The following is a 27,738-nucleotide window of genomic DNA, read 5'->3' as shown; positions in this document are numbered from 1 at the left end:
GTGCCTGTGTTGTGATGCCCCGGGAAGGAGCGGGGCTGCTCCGGGCGCCGCTCACCCCCAGCACAGAAACCTCCCGGGAGGAGCCGCAGCCACCCCGTGGCTGCCCCGCTGCGCCCATCCCGGCCCCGCTGAGGCCAGGGACCACCCCTGTCCCGGCCCCTGGGGCTGCCAGGCTGGCGCTGCACACCGGGGGCTCCAACCCTGCCGGGACCCCTTCAGGGGCTCCCCCACAGCCAGGGGAGGATGCTGCGGGGTGGGAGGGGCGGGCCGGGCAGCGGCGGGCAGGAGGCAGGAGGCAGGAGGAGGCAGGAGGAGGCAGGAGGAGGCAGGAGGAGGCAGGAGGAGGCAGGAGGAGGCAGGAGGAGGCAGGAGGAGGCAGGAGGAGGCAGGAGGAGGCAGAGGCGGTGCAGCCCCGCCCGCCTCCCGGCGGGGCCCGGCCCGGTGGCGGCGCAGAGGCTGCGGGCGGCGGCGGGGACGGGCAGGAGGAGCGCGGCGGGCGCCGTGCGGGGACGCGATGCACTCGCTCTTCAGGAAACGCAACAAAGGGAAATACAGCCCCTCCGTGCAGAAGAAGAGGTGAGTGACCCGGCCCCGGGCAGAGCCGCTCCTCCCGGGACGAGCAGAGCCGCCACCCCGCGGATCCCGTCCCGCAGCATCCCCCCAGCTCCGTGCCGGGGCTGGGCAGAGCTGATCTCCCGAGGAGTGGGAACCCTCCCGAGGAGTCGGAACCCTCCCGAGGAGTGGGATTCCCCCACGTGTGGACACCCTCGAGAGTGAGAACCCTCAGCTGTCGGCTCCGCCCAAGGAATGGGTACCCCTGGAGGTGTGGGCACCACCGAGATGTGGACACCCTTAAGTGTGGGCACCCCCCGAGGAGTGGGCATTCCCGAGGTGGGGGACCCTGAAGTGTGACATCCCCGAGGTGCGGGCACCCTCTGAGTGGTGGGAGAGCCCCTGAGAACCGTGTGGGAACTCCGATTTTTGCCCCCCCCGTGAAGTGTCAGCTCCTCCCGAGCCGGGTCCATCTCCTGCACAGAGGTTGTGTCTCCCAGGTCCCCTCCCATCGCAGCAGCTCCAGCGAGCAGGTTCCTTCGCTTCTCAGGTGTGTCCTGGGTCAGCTCATAGGGAAAAATATTCTGGTTGTTCTGTCCTTCGCCCCTGTTCCCTCGGGATTTGGTCCATCGTCGTTCCCTCGGCTCCCTCGGACGGGCGGGGACGCGTTTCGGTTGTACTGGTTGGTTAAAAAAAAAAAAAAAAAGCAGCGTGTTGAATGCACCCTGTGAAAGGTCACTGATAAAAGGGAAAAGGTGTAAAAATCCCTCCCCTGGAAGGGTCAGCCTCTCTGGGCTGGACGGTGAACAGTCCCCAGCCTCTGCCTGCACCGGGATGTTTTTCCGAATAGGTGGATGTTGGGATTAATTCAGAGACGCGTCCCCTGTTTCCCAGAGGAGCTGCAGGGGCTCTGGAGCATGTGGAGTGCTCCAGGATTCTGAGTGATTCCAGGATTCATGATCCCAGCCCGTGGCTCTTCATCCCCTCCCATTCCTCTCCACCGGCACCAGCCCTGGCTGGTGGAGTCCGAGCAGCCGCCCTCTCCCAAAAATCCCCCTTGGGAAGGAAGCTGGGGAGCTGCTGCAGGGGCTGAGCACACAGAGAGGGACCGGCCAGCCCAGAAGGCGCCGACCTTGCCCAAGCATTCCCTGGCTGCTCCCTGCCCAGGGAGCGGGGCTGTGGCGCTGGGAGGGCGCTGCCAGGGAGCCTCTGCCCGCTGCTGCCCTGGCACAGCGATCGCGGAGCTCTCTCCTGGCGCTGAGGCTCCAGCCCTGGGCAAGGCTCCCGGGCAGCCCGGCTGGCTCGGCAGGGCCGCCCAGGCTGCCAAAGCCCGGGGCAGGCTCTGCTGCCGGATCCTGCCCCGGGGAGGGCAAGGCAGGAGGAGACGGGGGTGGCACGGAGCCCTCGGAGGCTCCGCACCTCCCTGGTGGCCCCGGCATCGCCCCAGGTGGAGGATGGTGCCAATACCCAGGCGCATTTCTGAACTTCGGGGGGGGTTAGTGGGCGGCTCGAAAGTGAGAAACCCCGCACGGGGCTGGCAGCACAGGACTCCCGGAGCATCGGGACGCTGTGAAGCAGGAGACAGACCTGCAGAGAGCGGGGTGCCCACCGTGGGGCTGCGCTGCCAGCCCTGGGTACCCCGCGCCCTCTCCACCCGCCGGGGATCGGCTCAGGAAGGAAGAAGCTTCCCTCCGCCGCCCTGCCTGCAGCCCAGCGGCCCTGGGCAGGTGCCAAAGCACCTCCGGAGGCTGCGGGCCAGGCCGAAACCTCTGTTTTTCTGGCTGCTGATGGCTGAGGAAGCCGCGCAGGGCTGTGCCCGGGGCCAGCCTCCCTCCCTCCCTGCACTCCGGCTGTCCGTGCACACCTCGGGGAGAGCTGTGCTTATTACCCCAATTTGTTAATTCCTGCCTTGGAGTTTACAAACATCTGCGAATCCAGGGAACACTCCCACCGTGTGGAAACAGCCCCACCATCAAGATGGGGAAGCCGGTGCCGGTGCCCGACCGGTTGAACAACTTGCTGGAGGAGGATTGCGAAGAAGAAGCGAGGAGCTCCTGCCCCGTCCCCTGCTCCGGGCGCTGCCAGGCTCCCAGGCGGCTCCCGCCCAGCTCTGCTGCCAGGAAAACAGAGCAACACTCCTAAAATCAGCCGCCCGCCCCCGCCGGCAGCAGGGACCGCGATTTCGACACCGCGGGAGCCGTGACGGAGCCTTCAAAGCACCGAGGGACGGGGCGAGAGCCCAGCACCGGTTTGGCAAGAGAGGGGCACCGGAGCGTGTCCTGCCGCCCCCGGGAGCCAGGGCCACGGGCTCAGCTCTGCGAGGCAGGGGCTGCCCGGGGAACATCGTCCAGCAGCAGGACAGAGCCTGGAGAGGAGCTGTGGGAGCCTTGGAGGCTTCCTCAGCCTCGGGACAAAGCCTGCCCAGGGTAGGAACACCCCATGAACAGCACTGGCACCCAAGCCAGGTGCTGCAACCTCCCCATGAACAACTCTGTCCCCTGGATGTGACCCTGTCCCAACCCCACAGTGGCCCTCAGCAGCACCAGATTCCAAGTCTCTCCTTAGGAATATCTGCTGCAGCTCTGTGATCTGCCTGGGCTCCAAGCCTCCAGGCTCAGTAGCCATCCCCACCCATCCCTGGGCATCTCCTGGCCTTGGCTGGGGATCCTGGAGGATGATGACATCTCTTGTCTTCTCATCCTGGTGACATCTCTTTTGTCTCAAGGACTTGATTGCTTTATTCTGCTCTCATCCCTGGGTATGGGAAGGCCCTGGGAATCCAGCCGTGACCGCTGCATTGTTATGTGGATGTGTGTCCCTGGAAGGGAAGGCACAAGCCTTGAACAAAGCCACAGTGTGGGCAAAACCATCAGCCTCCTTCCACAGCATGTTCCTCAAACACTCGCCATGCTTAGAAAACAGGAGGTTGGCTTCTTTCTTTGATAGCCCAGGCTTGGCAGGTAGAAAACAGTGAGGGAGGTGCCCTAACTGAAGTGCCCAAGGCCAGGCTGGATGGAGCTTGGAGCAACCTGGGATAGTGAAAGGTGTCCCTGCCCATCTAATTCAAACCATTTGATAATTTTATGATAAAAACAGCTCAGCTTTCACAGCTGCTGCTGAAACTCTCCCTCCTGGCAGCAGGAAATGTGTCCATCCTCGGGGTCCTCGGGGTGAGAGCACCCACCCAGGAGCGCTCCCAGCCCTGGAGATCCTCGCCAGTGTCCCTCCCCAGGTAAGAGGGGGTGCAGGCACTGGGACAGCTCTGCCTGCAGGGCTGGCACCCATTTCCAGAGGCTGTTTGGGAGGGCTGGAGTCAGCAGGTGAGTCAGGAGCTGCTCAGGGCTGAGGGCGGAGCGAGCCTCCCATCGCCCGCCCCACTTCTGCCCTCATTTCCATGCAGATTACAAAAAAATATCACCGTTCCTACGAGGGAAGATAAATACAACTGGAGCAGGCTGGGCTGAGCACAGCAACCCTGCTGTCCAGCTACACCCTGACGTGGGCAGCTTGACAGAGCTCTGCTCTGAGTTTTCAGCCAGATCCTAATCTCTCCCAAACCTGAATTTCCGTAGCCAGAGCCCAGCCCTTGTGCTCTCTACCCCGCCACAGTTTCACTCCAGTGTCATTAAATGCAGCACGAGGGAATTTCATGCAGTGGGAGCTGCGGCTGGGGGAGCTTTAAGGACATTTATAGCTCTGTGCTGTGGCCTTCTGGAGGATTCATTCCGTTTAATTCCTCCTAAAGTCGGGCTGACATGGGAGAACTTCCTATGGAATCCCTGTGAATGGACATTGAATGGGGATGGAATTGAGGGCAGCAGTGGCTGGGCACTGCCTGCTGTGCTGATTGTCCCTCCCAGGTGGGGTCAGACCCATCCTCACCCACCTCCCCTGACCCTGGCCAAGCCATCCCAGCAGGAGAAGCCTCTGGGATGGGGAGGTTTCCTGACAGGAGAGCAGCATCCCCGAGCAGGACAGAGCCCTCCCCACACCCCTCCCAGCAGGGATCAGGCTCACGGGACAAATTCCCAGCAGGAGCCTTCCCAGCGAGCTCGGTCAGCTGGAGCAGTCAAAATTCAGGGGTGTCTGAACGTCCTCCCTTGGAGGGATTAAGGAAACAGCCTCCTTGTTTGGAAAAAAGGAAACGTGAGAAATCAAAGGGATTTTCTACCACCTGCCAGCATCCTGGAGGAACTGATCTCAGGGAGGTTTGCTCCAAAACCCGCTCTTACCAGTGAGGGTGCAACCTAACGAGAAGAGAAAAAGAAAAAGGAATAGAGGAAAAGTCCAGTTTTTAGCAGCAAAGTTTTCACACTACAATAATTATGATCATATTTGTCTGTTGAGAACCTCTCTTAATAAAAATACCCCAACAAATCACAACTAAAATACAAAGAAAAATCACCAAAACCCTAAGAAAACAGAAGAAAGAAAAATCTGAATCCTAAAAGTCCCCGTAAGCCTTCAGAAGCAGCTGAACCCCTGTGAAAGCAAGGTCTTGAGGGCAGAACTGTGGTACATGGATGAAGTGCTGCCTGCCAGGTGCAGTTTCCCCCTGGTCCCTGAGCTGGGAGAAACCCCAAAAGCAGCTCCCATTGCCATGGGACTGACCTGGGGTCCTTCACCCCAGCCAGGCAATGGCACTGACAAAACTCAACTCTTCTGCTGAGCACAGCTTTCCATGAGACAGATCATTTTTTCCTTCCTGACCAGAGAATGTTAAAGTTCTCCAGAAATGGCAAAGCCAGTTTTTCCAGGCTTTTATTTTTTTTTTTTTTTTTCATCTCTCAAACAAAGCCTTATCTATTCCAGCAGAGCAGCTCTGCACTCCCCCTGGGCTGCAGCCTGGCAGGGGCTGTGCCCTGGGCACCTTTGGCCCTGGCTCTGCCCAACCTCGTGCCTGCTGCCCATCCCAGCTGGGCTCTGGCCAAATTCTGCCCTTCTCCCTCCCTCCCTCCCCAGCTCTGCTCCACTCTCCAGCCACCCCCCCCAGCCTGTTTTTTGGCCCTGGCATCCCTTTGTCTTCCCCTGGCAGCAGCTCTGCTCCAAGCCTGGATGCATCCAGTGCTCTTCCTGACAGCTTCCCAAAAGAGCCACGTCCTGTCAATCCCATCCACACACTTTTCCTGGGACAGCCAAGGCTTCCTCACTGCTTTGGCCAACAATTTGTGCTCCTTCTGCACAGAATCATGGAATGGGTTGCACTGTAAGGGAGCTTCAAGCCCATCTCATCCCATCCCTGACATGGGGACACCTCCCACTGTCCCAGGCTGCTCCCAGCCCTGTCCAACCTGGCCTTGGGCACTGCCAGGGATCCAGGGGCAGCCACAGCTGCTCTGGGCACCCTGTGCCAGGGCTGCCCACCCTCCCAGGGAACAATTCCTAATTCCCAATATCCCATCCATCGCTGCCCTCTGGCAGTGGGAGCCATTCCTCCTTTTCCTGGCATTCCAGCATCCTTGCAGCAGGTGAAGCCAAACTCCTCCATCCCTTGGGAGGGAGATTTCAGCCAGGCTTCAGCTTTCCCTGTTTAACACCCAGCTGGATGCAGGGACAGGGCTCCTCCTCTGCTTTATCCACATAGCCCCAGCTGTGCTGGGGACAGGTGGGTAATTAACTGGCCTGGTGGTAATTAACTGGCCTGATATTCTCACACCAGTGATGTCCAAGCTGGTTTATGAAGTGGCACCAAAGTGACAAGATCTTCCAGGAGAGGTTCCCATTCTCTCTTGTTTCTCTGTTAGCTCCTGCACACTTGCAATCCCTGCATTTCCAGCTGCAGTGGAGTGGGTGGAGCACAGCTGAGCTCAGGCCAGGCTGCACGATGCTGCACTTTGGGGTGCAGCTCCCATGGGAGTTTTTATGAGAGTTCCCTGTCCCACGGCCTCAGCTGGTGACTCTCCTGTAAACCACAGAGGTGGAGAGAGCAAAGGGCTGCTCTGGGGTGTCGGGAGAGCCCAGCCATGCCCACATCACCTCCCAGCATGTCCCTGCTTGCTCTGGGCAAGGCTGCATTTCTTTGCCCTGGTCACCCACACCTGCAGTTTCTGGATCCCTCCAACACAGGGAATGGCCCTTCCCTGCCCTGCTCCCAGCCCTGCAGGGATGGAGAAGAGATGTCACCGTCCCCGGGTGCCACGGGGCTGGAGGGTGACTCTGCCTCAGCCCTGGAGTCACCGAGGGCAGGAGGGGGGTCCAGGGGCAGCACCCCAGCTTGGGAAGGGGCTGGCAGGGCACAGGTGATGACAGGGACGAGGAGATCTTGTGGCTCCAGCCTGAGAGAGGAGCAGAGAGGAGGGGACTCATCCCTGGCCACACACAACATCCTCACCCCACAGTGGCTCGGCAGAGCCGGTACCTGACGGGGAGGGGCAGGGCTGGGTGCTGCACTCACTGCTTCAGCACCTGGGATCAGTTCTGCTCATGCAAAGTGAGCAAAAGGCTGGGCCCAGGCTCCAGGCTCAGCTCTCCAGGTCAGCAGCCTGAACCACAGCCACGGATCCAAAAAATCCCTGCCTTAGGTTTATTTCCTCCCTACAATTTGGAGGCTTCAGTCCGAACTAGAACTAGAAAAAGCTCAGACTTCTCCTGGGTTTTAGGATGGTTTTCCCATCCATGCTGCAGATCCACTGAAACCCTGAAGATCCATCCTTGGACTTGCTGGAGTCACTGGGACCAAGGCAGGGCACAGGGAGAGGAGCCAGCAAGAGCTTCCAGATCGTCCCCAGCTCGTCCCCAGCTCGTCCCCAGCTCAGAGTCCAGCTCAGAGTCCAGCTCCCAGCCCTCACTGTGAGCATCCCCAGCTCCCACCTGGGCAATGAACCTCCCTCACCCTCCAAGCTGGGGTGGCCCCCAGCGCACGGCTGGGAGGTGAGGAAGGCTCCTTGGTGGCCACAAGCTCTGCAGGATGCAGGAGATGCCAGCTCTGAGCAACTGTCACCTGAAGAGACCCAAACTCGTGCAGCACATTTCAGTCACCTGCTCCAAACCACTGATGCCACCTGACTTCTGCCCTGCTCTCTGTGAAGGTGGGAAGAAACCCCAAAGTGGAGTTTGAGGAGCTACTTCTACCACTGGAGCAGGAACCAGCCAGCCACATCCCATCTCCCAGTGCACCCTGCACCCTCCAGCTGTGATCATTGAACACAGAATGAGAATCATGCCTGGAATTCTTGCAACCACGACTCCCAGTGACCCCTTCCTTGTCTCCTGTGCCCAGGAATGCCCGTGGATTCATTGCTGCTGGTGCAGGAGGTGCCAGGCAGGCAGCAGGCACAGCGATGGGCACAAACCTCCGAGTACCAACCTGATGATGCAGCTTCTATAAAAAGAAAAAAATCAGTGTAAACCATGCCCATACCAGAACTTCCCAGGGAAGTGTGAACGTTTCTGGAGCTGTTGGATGCCACAACGCTCCTGCAGCCCGGGGCAGCTTTGAGGTAGGGAGGAACAAGCCCAGAGCTGGGGTTTGAGTTTGTTCTGCTGCACTGAAGCAACAGCACACGGGGCAGGCAGGAACAGGTCCTGAAACTCAGCACCAGAGTCCTGGGGGAGCTGCAGCACCAACCCTGGGGTCACTTCTGGGCCCTCCCAACACTGAGGGGCTGGAGCAGGTCCAGGGAAGGGAACAGAGCTGGGAAGGGGCTGGAGCACCAGGAGGGGCTGAGGGAGCTGGGAAGGGGCTCAGCCTGGAGAAAAGGAGGCTCAGGGGGGACCTTGTGGCTCTGCACAGCTCCTGACAGGAGGGGACAGCCAGGGGGGTCGGGCTCTGCTCCCAGGGACAGGGACAGGAGGAGAGGGAATGGCCTCAGGCTGTGCCAAGGGAGATTTAGATTGGATTTTGGGAATATTCCTTCATGGTAGGGGTGGTCAGGCACTGGCACAGCTGCCCAGGGCAGCAGTGGGGTCACTGTTCCTGAAAGGATTTAAAAGCCATGTGGAGGTGACACTTGGGGACACGGGTTGGTGGTGGCCTTGGCAGCGCTGGGGGAATGGTTGGACTCGATGTTCTTGGAGGGTTTTCCAACCTTTACAATCCCATGGGATTCTACCTGGGGATGCAGGAACTCTCTGTGCCATGAGCCAGCACTGCTGGGATGCTGCTGCTCCCCCAGCCAGCCCCAACAGCAGCTGACACTTCCAAGTGCCACACAAAGATTCTTCTGCCACCACATAACGAGGCCACTAAGGCTCATATTGAGGTGGTTGGGACTGGACTGAGCCAGCCCAGATGGCAAAGCAGCACAGCTGGGACACCCCAGCCTTGCCAGCAGCCTCAGCTCCCTCTGGCTGCAGGATTTGGGGGGCACACGCTGCTCCTGCCCCGGTCAGGGGTGGGATTGCTGCGGGCAGTGCCTGGCACGCACCCCTGGAGCTGGCCCTGGCACACTGCAGCCTCTCCTTGCAGCCAAGTGACAGCAACGAGATGAAATGTTTAAAATAACCCCAGCCATGCAGAGGCTGCGTCACGGGTTGTTCTGCCTCTGCTCCAGCTCCGCCGTCCCTGTGCTGGGATGGGAATATTTGGGCTGGCCCTGCACCCTGCCAGCCTGGGAGCAAAACCAGTGCCCAGCACAGGGGAAAGCTCTGCAGGAGATGCCATGGTTGTGATCCCATCCCTTTCCTGGGTTTAAAGGGTGAATAACTCCTTGCAGAGAGGGAAGAGCAGGGCTGCAGGCCATGGGGGCCAGGGCCTCCCTGCTGCTCCAGCTCCACTGTTTCCACACTGGACCCCCCTTCTAGGCACAGGATGGGATTGTTGGGGTGTCTGTGCAGGGCCAGGAGCTGATGGTCCTTGTGAGTCCCTTCCAGCTGAGGATATTCTGTGATTCTCTCGCTGTCCCTGCAAAGAGCTCTTCTCTTTCCTGCTCTGAAGCTGGGGGAGGCTCAGGCATCGCTCCCGTTTCCAGCCGTCCCCCACCCCCTCCTGGCCCACTGGCTGAGTATTTTGGACAGTGCTGGAAGGCAGCAGTGAGTCACTCACAGCTGCAGCGCCTGGCAGGCTCGGCTGGCCCCCGGCCACCCCCGGGGTCACGGCACCCCCGGCCGCCTCCGTGGGTGACAAGACCCCCGTTCTGTCCCCAGCATCTCCAGCAAAGAGCTGACCGAGCTCATCGAGCGCCTGCAGAAAAATGCGGACCAGGTGGAGAAAAACATCGTGGAGACCGACTCTCGAATGCAAAATGTAAGCCAGGCACGGTCCCACACTCACAGGCTCTCCTCTCCTCTCCTCTCCTCTCCTCTCCTCTCCTCTCCTCTCCTCTCCTCTCCTCTCCTCTCCTCTCCTCTCCTCTCCTCTCCTCTCCTCTCCTCTCCTCTCCTCTCCTCTCCTCTCCTCTCCTCTCCTCTCCTCTCCTCTCCTCTCCTCTCCTCTCCTCTCCTCTCCTCTCCTCTCCTCTCCTCTCCTCTCCTCTCCTCTCCTCTCCTCTCCTCTCCTCTCCTCTCCTCTCCTCTCCTCTCCTCTCCTCTCCTCTCCTCTCCTCTCCTCTCCTCTCCTCTCCTCTCCTCTCCTCTCCTCTCCTCTCCTCTCCTCTCCTCTCCTCTCCTCTCCTCTCCTCTCCTCTCCTCTCCTCTCCTCTCCTCTCCTCTCCTCTCCTCTCCTCTCCTCTCCTCTCCTCTCCTCTCCTCTCCTCTCCTCTCCTCTCCTCTCCTCTCCTCTCCTCTCCTCTCCTCTCCTCTCCTCTCCTCTCCTCTCCTCTCCTCTCCTCTCCTCTCCTCTCCTCTCCTCTCCTCTCCTCTCCTCTCCTCTCCTCTCCTCTCCTCTCCTCTCCTCTCCTCTCCTCTCCTCTCCTCTCCTCTCCTCTCCTCTCCTCTCCCCTGTGGGTGGCTGCCCAGCCCTGCACTGGGCCCTGGACTGTGATGATCATTTAAGGGTCATTTAAGTGTTATTGGGGTCACCCCCACTCTTGGGAAGAGGGTGGGGGGGTGTTCCAGGCAGCAGGGCCCCGAAATGCCCTGCCCAGGGTCAGGAGTGCAGAGTGGGGTGTGCATCCCAGCAGGGAGCTGGGCTGGAGGAGGAGAGGCCTGAACCATCGTGGTCCCAGAGGATGCATCCTGAGGTGATGCAGCTCCCCAGCCCTTCCCCAGCAGGTGAGATCAGAGCAGCCGTGTCAGGTGGAAGGTTCCTGCCCATGGCCAGGGAGTTGGAGCTGGATGGTCCTTGAGGTCCCTTCCAACCCGAACCATTCCATGAGCCTGTGACAGGAATGGGGAAAGTAAAATCCATCCTAGGTGGATGGGAGACAGCAGAGCTTCTGCTCCTCCCCAGTGCCAGAGAGAGGGGTGGGATGACCTCTTGGCCACCGAGTGGTGACCCTTCCTCCTGTCCCCGTGGCACAGGACCTGCACAAGATCAAGGCGTGCCAGCTGGCGCAGTACAAGGAGCTGACAGCACAGAAACTCTCCGAGTCCGACAAGCTGCTCTACGTGCTGGACGGGGACGCGGCCGTGGCCCGGCACATGAAGCACCCGCAGGGGGACATGATCACAGAAGAGTGAGTGCCACGGGGACACTGTCCCCAGAGCCCTTGGACGAGGGGGAGGCCCTGCAGGGGCTCTGCTCAGTGCTGCCTGCAGTGGGGGTCCCCTGTGCATCCCAGCTCCCGTTAGGGTGTGTGACCCACACCATCCCGGGCACGTGGAGTGTGAGGTGATGGCAGCGTGGCAAGGTGGCACCTGCCCACTGTGCCCCACATTGTGTCAGGTCCAGCCCTGAGCAGCCCCTGGCAGAGGGCAGAGCACAGGAACCTCTGCCCAGCCACTGCACAGCAGAGCTGCTGCCATCCCCGCTGGGCTCTCCCCTAAGGACAGCCCCCCATCAGGGGGTCCTGGAGAGGATCAGCTACACCCACCAATAATGCCAGCTAATGCCAGCCCATGCCCACATCCTGCATCCCAGCCTCACCTTTCCCTTCCCACAGCATCCGGCAGCTGAAGGAACGCGTGGAAAACCTGCGTGTGAAACACAGCCAGATCTACAACTTCCCCCTGCAGCACATCGAGCCCCAGGTCAACTGGTTAACTGTGATCCAGGAGAAACAGGTACCAAGGGGGCCACCAGTGTCACTGCCTGGCCAGTAGCACCAGCTGGGCAGGTACTGCTGCAGCTCCCCATAGAGAAACTGGCTCTTGGAAAACCTCTGGGCAGCTCCATCCTGGGAGCTGCAAAGAGCTGGGTGGCAGGGGAGGGGCAGAGGTGGTGGGACAAGGCCGGCTGCTGTGGCACCAGAGTCAGTGGCACCACTCCTGGCTCAGCATCCCCAGTCACTGCCTGCTTTGGGCTCTACTCCACAGCCTTTATTTTTCATTTTATCCCACTCCCTACACTCTTCCAGCCAGAAGAACTGGTTTTCCCATGGCTGCCCTCCAGCACAGCTGATTTCACCCACACGCTCCTGGGGCATCCACACACTTCAGCCACTGGAGCTCACCCAAGCCCAGCTCCAAGAGGGGTTTCCTAACTCTTGGCAGCCTCACCCCATTCCCCCATCGCTAACCCCAACTCCTGTGCACCCCAGGATGCTCTGAGCAGCAAAGGCTTTGGGACTGACCTGCCGCTGGTCAACAGCCAAGTAGAAGAGCACAACATCTTCCACAACGAGGTCATGGCCATCGGGCCACACATCGTCAAGGAAGGAAGCAAGGTCAGCTCTCCTGCCCTGCTGCCCTGAAGGGTCAGCCCTGCCCTGAGCCCTGGATGAAGGGGAGGGTGTCCCACCATCCCAGGTGCTACAGCCCAGGGCACGTTTGGGTGGGTGCCCAGATCCCCTCCCAGCCTGAGAGCCCAGCATCGCACGCTGGCTCTGGCTTTACAGTGAGGCAAATCCCACAAACCACATCCCCTTCCAGCCAAAACCCTCACCCCTCTGCACCCTCGAGCCCCTGTCAGAGCACCACTCTCCAGCCACCGCTCCTAACCCTTGCCTTGCTCCTCCTCCAGGAAAACATGAGCGACTTCCAAGCCAGATACCAGAAGCTGCTGGTAAGAGCCCCTGGGATCCTGGGGAAGAGCCCTCCTGGAGCAGCCCCTTGTCAGGGTGGCCCTGGGGGACCCACGGAGAGGAGCTTTGGGCTGAGCTGTCCCGTGCCCCTCGGCAGGCCGGCTCCCAGCAGCGGCAGCAGGACCTGAACTCGCTGCAGGATTACATGCAGCGCTGCACCAACAAGCTCTACTGGCTGGATCAGCAGGCCAAGGACAGGACCCACTACGACTGGAGCGACCACAACCTGGACTACCCTAGCCGGCGCCGCCAGTACGAGGTCTGAGCCCCCCGCAGCCTGGCCCTGCTGGGCAAAGGGGAGCTGGACGGGGGCAGGAAATGTTCCCTCTCCCGTGCCTCAGTCTCCCCCAACCCAGCGTGAAGGGCTTTGAGATGAGCAGCTGATAGTACAGGGATAGTGAGGTTAATCCTACCTCTGCCAAGGAGAACGTGATGGGGAAGTGTCCCCATGATAGGGACAGCTCCCTCACCCTCCTGTCCTTTATCTCAGCGCTGGCTCGGCAGCAGTCACATCTTTAGCAACATCTGCAAGGGAAGGAAAAGTGAAAGCTGCAGTGGGAGAACAGCACACTGTCTTGTGGAGCTGCTCAGTCCCAGAGCACAGCCAGGGTCCCTTTCCTTTGCGTGGGGATCAATATCTCACCTCTCTCCATCCAGAACTTCATCCACCGGAAGCTGGAGGAGAAGGAGGAGGCCATCAACAAGCTGCACACTGATGGGGATCAATTGCTGGCCCAGAACCACCCCGGGAAGAATGCCATCGAGGTGAGCACCAGGGATGGGTCCCAGCTCTCCACCCACCCTGGAGCATGCAGGACTTGCCCAGCCCTTCTCCTGAGTGGCGCCCAGTGCCAGCACCACTCGTGACTTTAGTTCCTGAGATGCCAAAGGAGGAAAAGCCTCCTTCACTTGCAGATGTGTAAACACCACAGGAGGAGGAAAGATAAACCTGAGGAGCTCTTCCCGTCTTCCTCATTCCTGTGGCACATACCTTGTGCCCACCTAGAGAGGATAAACTATGGTGGAACCCTTCCCTGTTTGGTGGGAGGATGGACACAAGGATGTGCCACCTGCACACAGCCTGTGTTCCCATGGGATCATCCCAGCCTTGGGTATTCCCGTCCTGGGCTCCCCCTGAGAGCATCTGGGGGGCTCCAGAAGCAGCCAAAGAGCTGCTCACTCAGGATGGCAACTGGGACTGCCTGGTGGGCAGCTCAGGCTCCTCCTGCCACGGGGGTCCCGCTGATGTCCCCTCCCACCCTGTGCTGCAGGCTCACATCGAGGCTGTGCACGCCGACTGGAAGGAGTACCTGAACCTGCTGATCTGCGAGGAGAGCCACCTCAAGTTCATGGAGGACTTCCACAAGGTACCACATCCCTGGGAGCAGTGACTTGTTGGAGCCCAGAGAGCGGGTGCTGGGTCGTGAGAGATCCTAGAATACAAAAATTCCTGCTGCTGGGGAAATTGAGTAGAAGAGATGGAGTGATCAGGATTTTTAAGGCTAGGAGAGCACCTTGAGCTGATAGAACAGAAGTGATAATTGCTCAGGACTTGCAGGAAGCTTCTGCCCCAGCAGAAGTGTCATGAACCACGGTCGGTGTCAGCTTCCTCGTCCCCAGGACAGCAGAGATCCCTCACCCCCAAACAGGGCATGGGGAGAGCTTGCATGCTCCTCTGGGAAGCAGGACAGGTCCACGTGGGAAGCTGCCACAAGCTGAGGTGTCCCCGGGGAGCCGGGCACAAGGGCTGAGTGTCCCGGCTGAGCTGGGCAGACAGATGTCTGCTGGATAAATGGCATCCGACAGCCAGGGAGGCTCTGCAGGGGAGCAGGTCGGGCTGGATTCCTCTCCCACAGCCTGGGCGTGTTCGCCACCCGATGAGTCTCCTGCCAAAGCTGAGCCACGGTGCCCAGCCCAGGCAGAGCCTTTTGTGGGGATCTGCCAGAACAGCTGCCCCAGGGGATGGTTTGTGTGTGGAAGGGCTTGGCTCTCCCTTCTGCTGGCGCTGGCAGTGGTGGCACCACACACCGTGGTGATGCTGCGCCGGTGAAACAAAAGTGAGGGCAGGGAAAGGTGGGACTTAACAACTCTGCATGGAATAAGCTGCTCCTTCCTGGTTCTTGTTTCCTTTGATGTGATGTCCTGAGCAAGGGCAATAGTGATCCCTTGCCTTTCTCCACGTGTTCTAGGTATTCAGATGCCCAGAGCAGCTCCTGGTGGTTGTGTAAAGACCATGCAGGGTCGGCTCCATGTTTCAGCAGGATCCTCTCTCACAAGAAACTTTCCCTCTTTGCAGTTTCAGAAGGACTCCAAGGATGCTCAGGATCTTTTGAAGAAGGTGGATACAGACCTGGACCAAAAATTCAGCCCAGAGTTCAAGGACAGATACCAGCTGGAGTCTCTCCTCCACGAGCTGGATGTGAGTGTCTGCAGGCAGGACTGCAGGGGAGGCAGGGCAGGAGCCACTGTCCCCATGGCACGGGCACAGGGACGTCCCTGCCCGTGTGGGCACCTGGCCCAGCTTTCTCCACGGGGAGCAGCAGGGCCGTGCTGCTGCCTCCCCGTGCCCGGCCTTCCCCCAGCTCTTCCTTTCCCCCTGGCTAGAGATTGCCTCTCCCCTAGCAACGTAATTGCTCACTGGGCTGGTTTTTATTTGTTCTCTCATTGAGTTAGCGCTCGTTAAGGGTGGGAGCATAATTAGACCTGCTGCCAGAGGAGGTTGTGGAACTCGCTGTGCTGCAGTGAGCTGGGCTGGAGATCACCCACTTGGGAAGGGCTGTGCTGGGCCTGAGCCCGAGCCTAAGCCTAAATCCAAGCCCAAGCATGCTGCAGCTGGCCCAGCTGATGCAGGTGTCCCAGGACAGCTGATAACTCTTCCCAAAAGCTGTCCCTTCTCCTCCTGCATGCTCCATCCCACTCGGCATCTCGGGATCTCCACCTTCAGGGCTAGAAATAGAGCAGCTGCTGGAGAGCCTTGTGACAGGGCTGGAATCAGAGCTGGGAGTGGAGCTATCCACCAACACACAGCCATGCCAGTGCGGGCCGGGCACCAGGGAGCCCTGTCACTGTCCGCTGGCATGGCAACCCCCGGGCACGGTCCCAGTCCTCAGCCCGGCTGTAGAAGGAGGCAGGAGTGTGCAGGAGCATCTGGAACAGGAACACAGGGCTGCAGGAGGTGCCTTCAGCACACTCTCTGTCCCGGCTGCGTGGGAATGAGCTCCTCCCTGGCTGTGAGAGCCCAGGAGTTCGTTCTTCCCCTGTTTTCCTATTGTTTCGTCTTGTTGCCCCGCGCCAGGACCAGGAGAAGGCCCTGGACAAGTACGAGGCGGTGGTGAAGTCGCTGCAGGAGCGCAGCCAGCAGGTCCTGCCCCTGCGCTACCGCCGGCAGCCGCCGCCGCAGCCCGTCCCGGTGGAGGCGCTCTGCGAGTACGAGGGCGAGCAGGTACGGCCACCCTCGGCCGGGGGATGCTCGGGGGCACGGCACCGGCAGCGGCACCGGCGGAACGAGCGGCTTTCCCCGAGCGTGCTGCTGGCTGCTGCAGCGGGAGGAGGCAAAGGTCGCCCTCGCCGCGGTGGGAAGAGCCGGTTTCACAGCCGAGGGGCAGGGGGGATCTGGGGGAAACGCAGCCTCGCTGCCTCTCACCCAGCCCGGGGATGTTGCGACAGCACAGCTCTGTCACATTCCCACGCTCCCGGAGCGTGTTCCCGGCCAAAGGAGCGCCCCGCCGCCGCCCGTATCCCTGATGCCCACCGCCACCGGCTCAGCGGGGCTGGCCACAGCCACCACGGCGGCGGCAGGCGTGGGACAGGGGCCAGCAGCTCCAGCCAGCTCAGCTGCCTGCTTCTCCGAAAAGGAGAGGCAGGGCACGGCCCTGGAAACGCCTCCTCATCTCTGCCCGAGTGGGAGCCCGCTGGCCGTGGCTGTCGCAAGAGGCGCGCTCGGTGCGGGCAGGCTGCGGGCGCAGGAGGGGCTGGCGCGGGGCAGAGCCGCGGGGCGGCCCGAGCGGGCCCGGGGCCGTGCCGGCCCTGCCTCCGCGGCCCGGCCGGCGGCTCCGGCCGTGCTGCTGTGACCGGTTCTGTCCCCAGGGCCAGATCAGCCGCGGAGCGCACTACACCCTGCACAGGAACAGCGGCGACGTTTGGGAAGTGGCCGACGGCGCAGGAGACACCATCAGCGCCCCCGGGGTCTGCTTCATGATCCCCCCGCCCGACCCAGAAGCGATAGCCCTGGCAGAGCAGTACGTGCCCGCTGCCCTGCCCCAGCCCCGGATCCGGGCTGGATCCCCAGGGTCCTGCCCCATTCCCACACTGAAGCCCTGCCTTGGGGAAGCCTCGGGCTCCCTCCCGGAGGGATTCCTGGCCCTTCCTGCTAGCCCACAAAATCCCACCTGGCAAACGGGGGGCCGGCTCAGAGCCCCCCAGGCTCCCCCTGCTCTGGGGGGTCATTATGGCAGGGGGAGCTGCCCACCCTGCCCTCGGCAGGCAGGTACCTGCCTGCCTGCCTCTCCCCTGTTCTAATGAAGATGCTGCTCTACCCCAACACGGGGTGAGGGTGCTTTTTCCCCCACCTGCTTCATGGCTGCCTCGAGGGAGCAGCCCCCACAATCTCTCCAGAACTGGAGCTCCTTCCTGGAGCAGTGCCAGGGTGGTGACGGGGTGATGGAGAGGCTGAGGGTCTGACTGACCTCCTGCTGTCCCGTTTTGCAGAATTGCCAAGCTCTATGTGACCGTGAAGGAGAAGACCAACAACTGCAAGAACGTTCTCCAGCAGCGCTATGAGGGGCTGAAGGCAGACAGCATCGGAGGTGTGGGACAGGAGGGCAGCCTGGGGCACAAAAAGACTTGAACTTAGGTGGTAGAGCATTTTATGGGGATGTTCCCATCTCCTCAGGGTCCTGGGGACAAAGTGCTGGGTGGGTGGGGGGCAGAGCAGCCAGGCTGTGGTCACAGCAGGCCAGGCTCAGCGAGTGCAGTAGGATGAGGGCTTGGCACTCAGCAGTGGGACTGAGCCCACACCCAGCTCCGACCAGCTTTAACCTGGTCTCCTCTTGTTGTCCAGATGCTGCATCAGTTCGGGGACGCCAGCTCCTGGCAGGGCTGGAGAAAGTCAACAGTGACCTGGACAAGCAGGAGAAAGCAATAACAGCGAACCTGCGGCCGCCGCTGGAGCAGAGCCGGGCAGTGCAGGACAGCACCGAGCGCTCCAAGGATCTCAAGGTGGAGCTGAGGGACGGTGCCTGGCAGAGACCGTGCTCCCAAAGGCTCTCCAGCAGGGTTCTCAATAGCCAAGGGTGCTCAGAGTGCTGCCTGAGCCCTGCAAATGGGGTGTGGAGCCATGCTCACAGCTTCTTCCAGTAGAGATGGGGAGCAGCCCTATGAGCAGCCTCAGAAGCCCACAACCTTTGCCTTGCTTCTGGCCCAGCTCATGGGAGCAGGTGGTGGCTGTGAGGATGAGAGAGGAGCCCTCAGGTTTTGATCCTGCCTATCATCTGAGCACAGTTAGCTTTGCCACCACTATCACCAGCTCAGAGAGGAACAGGAAAACCCTTGTGGTCCAAGGCAATTTCTCCTTGTGGGCCTGCTCCTCCAGGCTCCAGTGCTAGTAGCATCCAGCTCCTTTCCTCTTTTTCAGACCCCTAATTAAGCCAGGCTCTGTGCCACAAACCTCCCTTGGTTTAGGAGGAAGTTCAGGTCCTGGTTACATCACTTGCCCAGGGCTGTGTCAAAATCCAGGTGCTACCACAAGAGAAAGCAAATTGCCCAACTGCCTGCAGCACTTTGATGTCCAGGCAAGGATTCTCTGTCTGTCAGAACCCAACAGCCCAGATGAACACAGCAGGTCCCTGACAGAGCTGGAGCTGCTGGGAACCACTCCCCAGCTGGAGTTTCCCCGCTAAGGAGAGACAGGTCAAAAGAAAGTCAGCCAAAAATATCCTTTTGTGCTCTGCAGGGCTGCAAGGCACCTTCCACCAAACACAAATCCTCAGCTTTGACTTCCTTCCTCCTCTGTAGCCACCAGGTCCTGGCTCAGCTGCTCTAAAGCTTTGTTCCTCCTGCAGAACATCACCAACGAGGTCCGTCGGATCGAGCCTGAGAAAACGAGGAAGATCCAGGAGTGCGAGGCCTTCATCGAGTCCGTGCCCAACACGGGCAGCGCGACCCTGGTGAGGAACAAGGTGGAGAACACCAATAAGAAGTACGAGCGCGTGGTGCAGCTGCTCAGCGCTGCCCAGGAGAAGTAAGTCATGGCTTCAATCCCAGCTTGAGCCTGACCTAGGGCAGGATCCTGCAGGAGGAGGGTGCAGGAGTGCTTAAACACCTTCTCGTGTCCTTGCAGAGTTGAGGTGGCCACAAGCCTGGAGAGGAGCCTCCAGCAAGGCCGAGACCTGCTGTCAACCTATGAGAACAAGCTGGTCATAGATGACACGGTACCGGAGGACTTGAGGGTGGTGGACAGGAAGAAGGAAGAGCTGCTGGTAAGTGTCCCACCCTGTTTGTGTGCTGCACCTGCACAAACACTTTCCAAAGCTGTGGTGATTTCTGCTCAACTCACAAGCTTGGATCTGCTGGTGACAGGATGGGCTCCTCCAACTGGGGGCGAGAACTCACCTTGACTGCAGTGATCCCCACCTACTTCAGACACAAACACCTCCCATCCTCAAATCCAATCCAACACAATCCAATCCAATGCCACCTGAAGTCTTGTGATTTGATGAAAGGATCAATGCAGATTGATTCCCTCATTCCCTCTCTAATGGTGAGACCCTCCCACAGCAGGGCTGTGTTCAGGTCTGGAGTCCTCAGCACAAGAAAGTCATGGACCTGTTGGAGCAGGTCCAGAGAAAACACTCCAAGGGCTGGAGCCCCTCTGCTCTGGAGCCTGGCTGGGAGAGCTGGGGGTGCTCTTCTCTGGAGAAGAGAAGGCTCCAAGGAGTCCTTAGAGCCCCTTCCAGGGCCTAAAGGAGGCTTATAAAAAAGAGGGAGAGAGACTTTTTACATGGGCAGATACTGACAGGACAAGAGGATTGGTTTTAAACTAAAAGAGGAAAGATTTGAATTAGATATTGGGCAGGAATTGTTCCCTGGGAAGGTGGGCAGCCCTGGCACAGGGTGCCCAGAGCAGCTGTGGCTGCCCCTGGATCCCTGGCAGTGCCCAAGGCCAGGCTGGATGGGGCTTGGAACCTGGGACAGTGGGAGGTGTCCCTGGACATGGTGGGGATAGAATGAGATGAGCTTTAAGTTTTTTCTAAACTAAAACCTTCATTCTTAGAGAAGTGAAGGATAAAATGGTCTGGGAAAAGCAACACAGTGGCCCGATTCTGGAAAGATGGGCCTGGCAAGGCTTTGAGAACAGTTATTGCTTGGAAAAACTTCCCAAACTGGCAATTCTTCTGCTATAGAAAGACCAAGAACTGGCTAGACCAGAATTTTCTGTGCTCCTTCAGCTTTTCCATCAAATCCCAAGTTCAGACTAACATGGAAGAGCTTTCACAGTTGCTGCACTGGCAAGAACAGGATCTAAGCTTTGCATGAGGTTCAGCAGCAATTTTGCACATTGCACGGTTACTTTTAAAGGTCAGCAGGTCGAGGAGGGAATAAGAGGTAGTTTTTCTCCCTGTCAGCTGTACCAGGTGGTTCTGCTTACCATGAAAGCCTTGAACTTGTTTTTTTTCCACAACAGGTGGCACTGCTGCAGCTCAGCCCTGCAGCTCCAGTGCAGTTGCTGGAGTCAATGTGGGTGATAACAGTGTGAAACCCCAGAGAATCCCCCTCTCCTGCTTCCTCCCCACAGGCCATGGGCAGTGAGCTCCAGTCCAAGAAGTTCCTGCTCAGTGAAGCCGAGCAGAACCTGCAGAGGACCAAGACGTGCTCCAACACCCTGGCCAGCAAGTTCCAGGAGCACTGCCCCGACATCGAGCGCCAGGAGGCAGAGCTCTACAAGCTCAACCAGCGCTTCAACAACCTCAGCAAGCAGATCGACCACAGGTGAGACTCCAGCAGTCCTCTGCTCCTCCTTCCAGGAGTTTGCTGGGCAGGTGGAACCACACTGGAATTGGAGGAGGCACAACGCCGTCCTGGGAAGGAGGAGTTGCAGAAGGGCTTCCAGGGAGGTCTGAGCAGGAAGAGGGAGAGGTTGCTGGCACGGGCTGGCTGGGTAGAGCTGGGAAAACAAGGATGAGTTGCAACAGAGGTGCCAAGAGAACAACTCCGGCTCAAATCCACGTTTGTAGGAGCAGGGGAAGCGGGATGGGTGAAGAGGTGTCTGCAGCAGGCACAGGAGTTGGGACAGGACTGAAGCTGAGCTGCTTTCCCCCACAGAACACAAACCCTGCAGAAAGCAAGAAGTGCCTACTCCAACTACCGCACCAACTACGACAAGGTGAACCAGTTCCTGTGCAACATCCCCAACTACGAGCCCCAGGAGACTGACAACATCCAGCAAGTGGAGATGAAGCTCAAGAGCCAAGCGGTAATTCCCAGAGCACCCCGGGCTCCACAGGGAGAGAAGAGGGAACAAGTCTAAAAGAAACAGAGCTTAGATAACTTCTGAACATCAAATAGAAAAATATAAATGTTTATTAGATTTATTCTTGCGCTCTAAGGGGCCGTGGTCCTCCTGTTGCCTTGTTTGCACAAAGCAGGGCTGCTCAAGGAGGTTGGAATTCTCAGGGTTGTAAATTTAATGGTAACCCCCAAAAAGGCTGAAGGATGCATTTGGATGTTGTGTTCCCTCTGACCTGTATCTCTGTGCACCCAGGCACTGCTCAGTGACATTGCAAGCAAGGAACAGGAGGTGCAGAAGGTCTCTGCCACAGCTCAGCAGTACCAGCAGGCAGTGAAGGTAAGGACTGAAATTCTGCCTGTGAGAGAACAGAGAAACAGAGTATTTGGGGTTAGAAGAGACCCTAAAGCCCAGCTCATTCCATCCCCTGCCATGGGCAGGGACACCTCCCGTTATCCCAAGTCACTCCAAGAGCCATCCAGCCTGGCCTGGGACACTTCCAGGGATCCAGGGGCAGCTACAGCTTCTCTGGGCAACTGGTGCCAGGACCAATTCCTTCCCAGTATCCCAGCTAACCCTGCCCTCTACCAGTGGGAAGCCATTTCCCCTTCTTCTTGCACTACAGGCCCTTGTCCCCAGTCCCTCTCCAGCTCTCCTGGAGCCCCTTCAGGCCCTGGCAGGGGCTCTGAGCTCTCCCTGGAGCCTTCCCCTCTCCAGGGGAGCACCCCCAGCTCTCCCAGCCTGGCTCCAGAACAGAGGGTGGGGTTTTGTGGCCTTCCCAAAAAATGGGTCAAGGGGTGAAGTCGTTAAAGTCAGGGCAGCTTAGGAGGAGCCTGTGTGTGAAGGGGATGCAGTAATTTCACATTTCTCCTGGGAATGTCTTTCCACAGGACTACGAGCTGGAGGCTGAGAAGCTGCGGTCCATCCTGGACCTCGAGAACGGCCGGAATGGCTACACCAGCAAGAAGCCCAGGCTGCAGTCCCCAGCTGCCAAAGTGAAGGAGGAGGTAAGTCAGGGCTGGCCAGAGGAGAGCTAAAGCACAGGGCAGCTCGCTGGGACCACAGGGGGTTTGCAAACATCTACATTTACTGTGGGGACCTTGGTCCCACAGGGAACCACAGGGAAGGGCAGGGAATCAGGAGGAAGTGATTTTTCATCATTTTTTTGAACTGGGCTGGCCAGAATGAGGGAGGGAAAATACCGGATTTAACACTTCTGGAAGGAAAAAGGAGGAGAAAAGCCAAAAACCTGTAAGTTTTTCCCTTCTCTAGACTTTCAGAGAGATTTCACCACCAAAGATAGAAATACTTACAGTGAGATGAGGCCACGAGCTACTTACTTATGCAGGATCTGTTTGCTACCTGCCTCAAACTCATCCTGCCTATAGAAGAAGGCAAAAGTGCCCACCTGGTTCTTCCTCAGCTTCCTCACCTGCTTCTTACTGCACCTGTTTTTGCTTGAGTAGAAAAATCACAATATGACCGTGAATGTGTCTGTGCATGAGAATCCCTCTCCCTCCCCCAAAACTCAGCAGTTCACTGCTGTAGGTTTTTAGAGAAGCACCCAGAACTACCAGTTTAGGGCCTGATTATTTCTGGCCTTCTCAAGCTCTTCCCAACACGTTTTTGCTCTGCAGGAAGCTGTTCTGGCAGCCAAATACACAGAAGTGAACGCTGTGAACAAGCAGAGGCTGCAGAACCTGGAGTTTGCCCAGAGCCTCCTGCGGCAGGTGAGTGACCACAGGAGCAAGGTGATGCTGAAGGACACACGTGTAGGACCCGAGGACACGTGTCAACGGCACATGTGGGGTTCTGCCAATACAGGCTGACCTGGGAACAAGTCTAGCTGGTGTCTTGTCCCCCTGAATCATTAATCAGCACTTAAATTGCACAGACCACCCCCCAGTCCCATTGCCCACTCATCCTAGGAAGCTCCACATAGTTTTTAACTCTTTTTTTGCCATTCTGTGGCAGAAAGGACTTCTCAGGCTGGGAGCCTGCGGAGAGGTCCGTTTGCAAATGCACCCTGCTCAGAGTTTGCCAGAGCTCAACTCTCTCCTGTTGCTTGTTGGAGGCACCGATCTCCTGGTCTGGGTCAGGAACAGTGTGGCCAGCAGGACCAGGGCAATGACTGTGCCTCTGTGCTGGCACTGCTGAAGCACCTTGAGCCCCTCATGGCAAGAAGGACTTGGACTGGAGCGTGTCCAGAGAAGGGAACAGAGCTGGGAAGGGGCTGGAGCCCCAGGAGGGGCTGAGGGAGCTGGGGGGGCTCAGCCTGGAGAAAAGGAGGTTCAGGGGGGACCTTGTGGCTCTGCACAGCTCCTGACAGGAGGGGACAGCCAGGGGGGTTGGGCTCTGCTCCCAGGGAACAGGGACAGGACAAGGGGAAACAGAGAGAATCAGGTTAAACATCAGGAGAAATTTCTCCACTGAAAGGGTGGTCAGGCCTTGGAAGGGGCTGCCCAGGGAGGTGTCAGATGTGTTCCACCGTTCCTGGAGGTGTCCAAGGAACGACTGGACGTGGCACTCCATGCTCTGGGCTGGCTGGCAAGGTGGGGATCAGTCACAGGTTGGACTTGATGATCTTGGAGGTCTTTTCCAACCTAAATGATTCCGTGATTCTGTGATGATAAACACCAAAAGTGTGATTAACTGGATTTTTTGGACTAATTTTTTTTGATCCTATTGCCAACAACAGCAGCCAGAGATTCAGGTGACACAAGACTCTGCCCAGACCAAAAAGTCTGTAAGGCCTGTGGAAGAAGTTTGGAAGTTGAAGAAAGAGCTTGAGGATGAGACTCAGCGTCGGCAACAGCTCGAGGCGGAGATTGAAGCCATTCAGAACAACATTGTCCACCTGCAAAACCAGAAGCCCCAAGAAACCGTGGTGAAGAAAGAACTGGTGAAGAAGGTACCTGACCCCCAGCTGGAGGAGAGTTTTCACAGACTGCAGCAAAACCTGGCAGAGGAGCAGCGCAAGAACCAGGCGCTCCAGGATGAGCTGGAGGCTCTTAAAATCCGGCTGCGAGTCCTGGAGCACGAGAAGAGGGAAGGAGGGCAGGAGTACATAGTGAAAGAGGTGCTGAGGATTGAACAAGATAAGGCTCAAGCCGCTGAAATCCTGAAACTCAAAGAGGAACTGGAAGAGCTCAGGAGGCAGGAAGGGACAAGGGAGAGTGAAGTCATCCTCTTACGCCAACAAATTGCTGTGCTGTCCAGCGAGAAGAACAAAGAGCAGGAGAAGGTGACGGAGAAGGAGGTGCTGAAGCTGCAGAACGATCCCCAGCTGGAGATGGAATTCCGGATGTTGCAGGAGACCAAGGAGAGGGAGAGCGCCCTTCGGCAGAAGCACGAGGAAGAGCTCAGCTTCCTCCAGGACAAGCTCAAGCGTCTGGAGAAGGAAAGAGCCATCGCCGAGGGCAAAATCACCGTCAAGGAGGTGCTGAAGGTGGAGAAAGATTTGGCCATTGAGAGGGAGGTGAACGAGCTCCGGCGCCAGTACGAAGATGAGAAGTCCAAGGGCCGCTCCAACGAGCGGGAAAAGGCTGAACTGCTCAGGAAGATCCAGCTGCTGGAGGAGGAGAACTCCAAGGTGGTCGTTCAGGAGAAAGTGCGTGAGATTGTGCGCCCAGACCCCAAGGCTGAGAATGAAGTTGCCAACCTTCGCTTGGAGCTGGTAGAGCAGGAGAGGAGGTACCGTGGTGGAGACGAACAGCTGAAGAGCTGCCAGAACGAGCTGGCTGCTCTGAAGAACAGGGGGCCTCTGGTAGAAGTCAAAGAAGTCATTAAGGAGGTCATTAAGTACAAGAATGATCCAGAAACCGAAAAGGAGCTACAGCGACTCCGGGAGGAAATCATAGAAAGGACTGGAGCTATCGAAAGAGCTGACCTGGAGATCTACCAGCTGAAACAAGAGATACAAGCTTTGAAAGACACCAAACCTCAAGTGCAAATGAAGGAAGTTGTTCAAGAAATCCTCCAGTTTCGGGAAGACCCCAAGACTAGAGAGGAGGTAGAGTCGCTGCGAGTGCAGCTGGCAGATGAACAAATGAAGCACATCGACCTGGAGAGGGAACGGCTTCTCCAAGAAGAAAAAGTAAGACTGAAGGAGGAAGAACTTTCCCAAGTGAAGGAGAAAGTGGTCCAACAGGAAGTAGTGAAGTATGAGCAGGATCCTGCCTTGAAAGCTGAGGTGAACTCCTTCTCGCAGAGCATCGAGAGCGAACTGAAGCAGATTGACAGCCTCCGTGAAGAGCTGCGCAAGCTGCAGAGGAGACGCTCCGAGCTGGAACGGCAGCTCGAGGAGCTGGAGAAGGAGAGACAGGCCCGCAGGGAGGCCGAGCTGGAGGTGCAGAGGCTCAGGATCCGGCTGAGCGAGCTGGAAGAACAGGAAAGAGAAACGACAGAACGAGTGACTGTGAAACAGAAAGTGATCCTTCAGCAAGATCCCCAGCAGGAGAAGGAGCACTCCCTCCTCAAGCTGGAGTTAGAAGAAGAGAAGCACCGCAGACAAGTCCTGCAAACCGAGCTAGAAGCCCTGAGAAAGAAGCTCCTTTCTTTGGAGAAGATGGAGGTCAAGGAGAAAGTGGTCTTTTCAGAGAGTGTCCAAGTGGACAAAGGAGACACGGAGTACGAGATTCAAAAGCTGAAGAGCAACCTGGAGGAAGAAAGTAGGCGCAAGAGGGAGCTGGATGCAGATCTCAACCGCCTGGAAACCAGGCTGTCCGAGGTGGAATTCAACAACTCCAAGTCATCAAAGGAGCTAGACTTGTTAAGGGAGGAAAACCACAAGCTCCACCTCGAGAAACAGAACCTACTGATGGAAACAAGGAGACTGCAGTCAGAGATTGAACTCACCGCAACAGAAGCTCAGGATTTAAGAAACATGACCCATGTGGACAGTGGAATAAACCTGGACTCCAGGTTCCAAGCTTTGGAAAGAGAGCTAGAGGATCTGAAGCAGTTGTCCAGAGAAAAAGATGCAGAGATTGAGCAACTCCAGAATCGCCTGAAGACAGTGGCTATCAAGAGGGAGCAACGGGAGAACCACCTGAGGCGCTCCATCGTGGTCATTGACCCCGACACAGGAAAAGAGATGTCTCCAGAGGAAGCTCACGTGTTTGGCCTCATTGAATGGAGCCTGTTTGTCAAGCTGAAGAGCCAGGAATGTGACTGGGAGGAGATCTCAATAAAGGGTCCCAACGGGGAATCGTCTGTGATCCTCGACAGGAAGTCTGGCAGGGAGTTCTCCATCGAGGACGCCCTGAAGAGCGGGAGGCTCACCACGGCCCAGTACGACAGTTACCTCAACAAGGAGATGTCCATCCAGGAGCTGGCAGTCTTGGTGTCCGGAAGCAATTACACAGCGCTCGCTCCACTTTAGAAACTTCACTTCAAGAGCAGCCAGTCAGAGCTGCAGCACCTTGCAGACATCCAGATCACTGCAAAGCCTCGCCCTCCTTTGCGTCTTCCAAACTGCTACAGCCTCTGCCCCAGCCATGCTATGCAGCCACACCGCTTGTTGTCACACGCTGCAGAAACCACCACCAGTAGTGGAAAACATCTGCCAACCTCCTGAAACCCCTCTTCCTCCCTGCCTACCAGAAAACAAGAGAAAGCCTTAGGACAGCGAAGTGCCTCAAATCCAAAATACTCAGTAGAACCTGCAGTTTCCTCGACTCCTACTCACATAGTCGTGTACGAAGCCGTGTCAGGAGACTGAAGGTCCAGGTGACTCCGAGGTGACCAGCAGGAGCTGGTTACATCAGCTGCATGTCGATAAGCCAGACAGTCCCACCGTGAACAACTGACTCAATGATGGGCTCGTCCTCTGAGAAAACCAGCTGGGTGGAAGCCAAGGTTTCAGCCCAGGATCAGCACGTCAAGACTCACCAGCATTTGTTCACCTCTGTGCCTGTGCTGCTGGGGAAGAATGAAGGTGTACTTGGATGGCACCAGCCATTGATCCAGGAGGAGCATTCACACACCCCAGAGGTGAAGGAGAAGGACATGAAGAGATGGCAGAACCACCAGACACAAGGACTTGCGCACAGCATGCACGGGAACCCAGTGCAGAGGGCCTCCCACAGACAGCTCCTTCACTTGTGGGTAAAAGCTGTTAGTGCTGGTGTTTTCCTGGATGGAGTTACATGCAGCTACATGTTTCATTTACTTGTGTAAGGGAATGGGGAATAGAGGGGAATTCTATTTATAGTACAAAATAAAAATGCAGTGGTTCCAGTCAGAAGGTGTTTGACCTTTATTATGGCAGCTCCTGATCTTTGGCTGTACAAGAAGCTGCCATTTAGGAGTCAGAATTAAAACACTAAGATTATTCATTTTAGCTGTTGGCTCTTTTCCAAAGGGAAATTGCTGGAGCAGCATTGAAGCTGGGACTAATGAGCAGCATTAGATGGGAGTGAAGTGCACTAAAGAATGTGACTGCCTGCAGAAGAGTGGATTACACTGGGATGGTGCCTTTCAGAGCCCATTCACTTCCTTTTGACCAAATTTCAACTAATACCCAAGCCCTGAGGAGCTCTGATGTCCACAAAAGCAGTCACAAGCATTCCCTGCTTATTCCTCCTGGCTCTGGGAATTAACACTACTATTTTATCTTTGTGAATGAAGGGATCAGGATCTCACTGGTGCTCTGGGGTCTGAGCACCTCTGGGGTCCTTTAAA

The 27,738-nt window shown here is 57.8% G+C and overlaps 1 protein-coding gene and 1 long non-coding RNA gene across 3 annotated transcripts; one reads left to right on the top strand and one right to left on the bottom strand.

Moving 5' to 3' along the window:
- Positions 1-377: 377 nt before the first annotated feature.
- Positions 378-7,298, bottom strand: LOC146766093 (uncharacterized). Its single transcript, XR_014958555.1, has 2 exons — positions 2,441-7,298; positions 378-1,231 (listed from the first exon to the last, which is right to left on the bottom strand). It is a non-coding gene; the product is annotated as an uncharacterized LOC146766093 (long non-coding RNA).
- Positions 403-27,301, top strand: PPL (periplakin). 2 transcript variants are annotated; one of them, XM_077786787.2, is made up of 22 exons: positions 403-576; positions 9,637-9,736; positions 10,891-11,045; positions 11,472-11,592; positions 12,069-12,194; positions 12,491-12,532; positions 12,649-12,810; positions 13,209-13,316; positions 13,823-13,918; positions 14,848-14,970; positions 15,847-15,993; positions 16,638-16,789; positions 17,259-17,356; positions 17,611-17,768; positions 18,611-18,789; positions 18,889-19,027; positions 20,344-20,537; positions 20,871-21,021; positions 21,310-21,393; positions 21,945-22,061; positions 22,692-22,784; positions 23,753-27,301. In XM_077786787.2, exons 1-22 carry the CDS (start codon positions 515-517, stop codon positions 26,435-26,437), a joined length of 5,292 nt encoding a protein of 1,763 aa, XP_077642913.2. In that variant the 5' UTR covers positions 403-514; the 3' UTR covers positions 26,438-27,301. The 2 variants fall into 2 exon arrangements, with proteins under 2 accessions (XP_077642913.2, XP_085448670.1); XM_085592544.1 differs by having other exon boundaries at positions 21,945-22,065; positions 22,696-22,784.
- Positions 27,302-27,738: the final 437 nt, after the last annotated feature.

This window comes from Lonchura striata, chromosome 14 (genome assembly GCF_050655825.1).
Source record: "Lonchura striata isolate lonStrDom1 chromosome 14, ASM5065582v1, whole genome shotgun sequence".
Taxonomy (NCBI): domain Eukaryota; kingdom Metazoa; phylum Chordata; class Aves; order Passeriformes; family Estrildidae; genus Lonchura; species Lonchura striata.
Note: the sequence above shows the minus strand (reverse complement) of the source record. Positions and strands in the feature narration are given on the sequence as shown.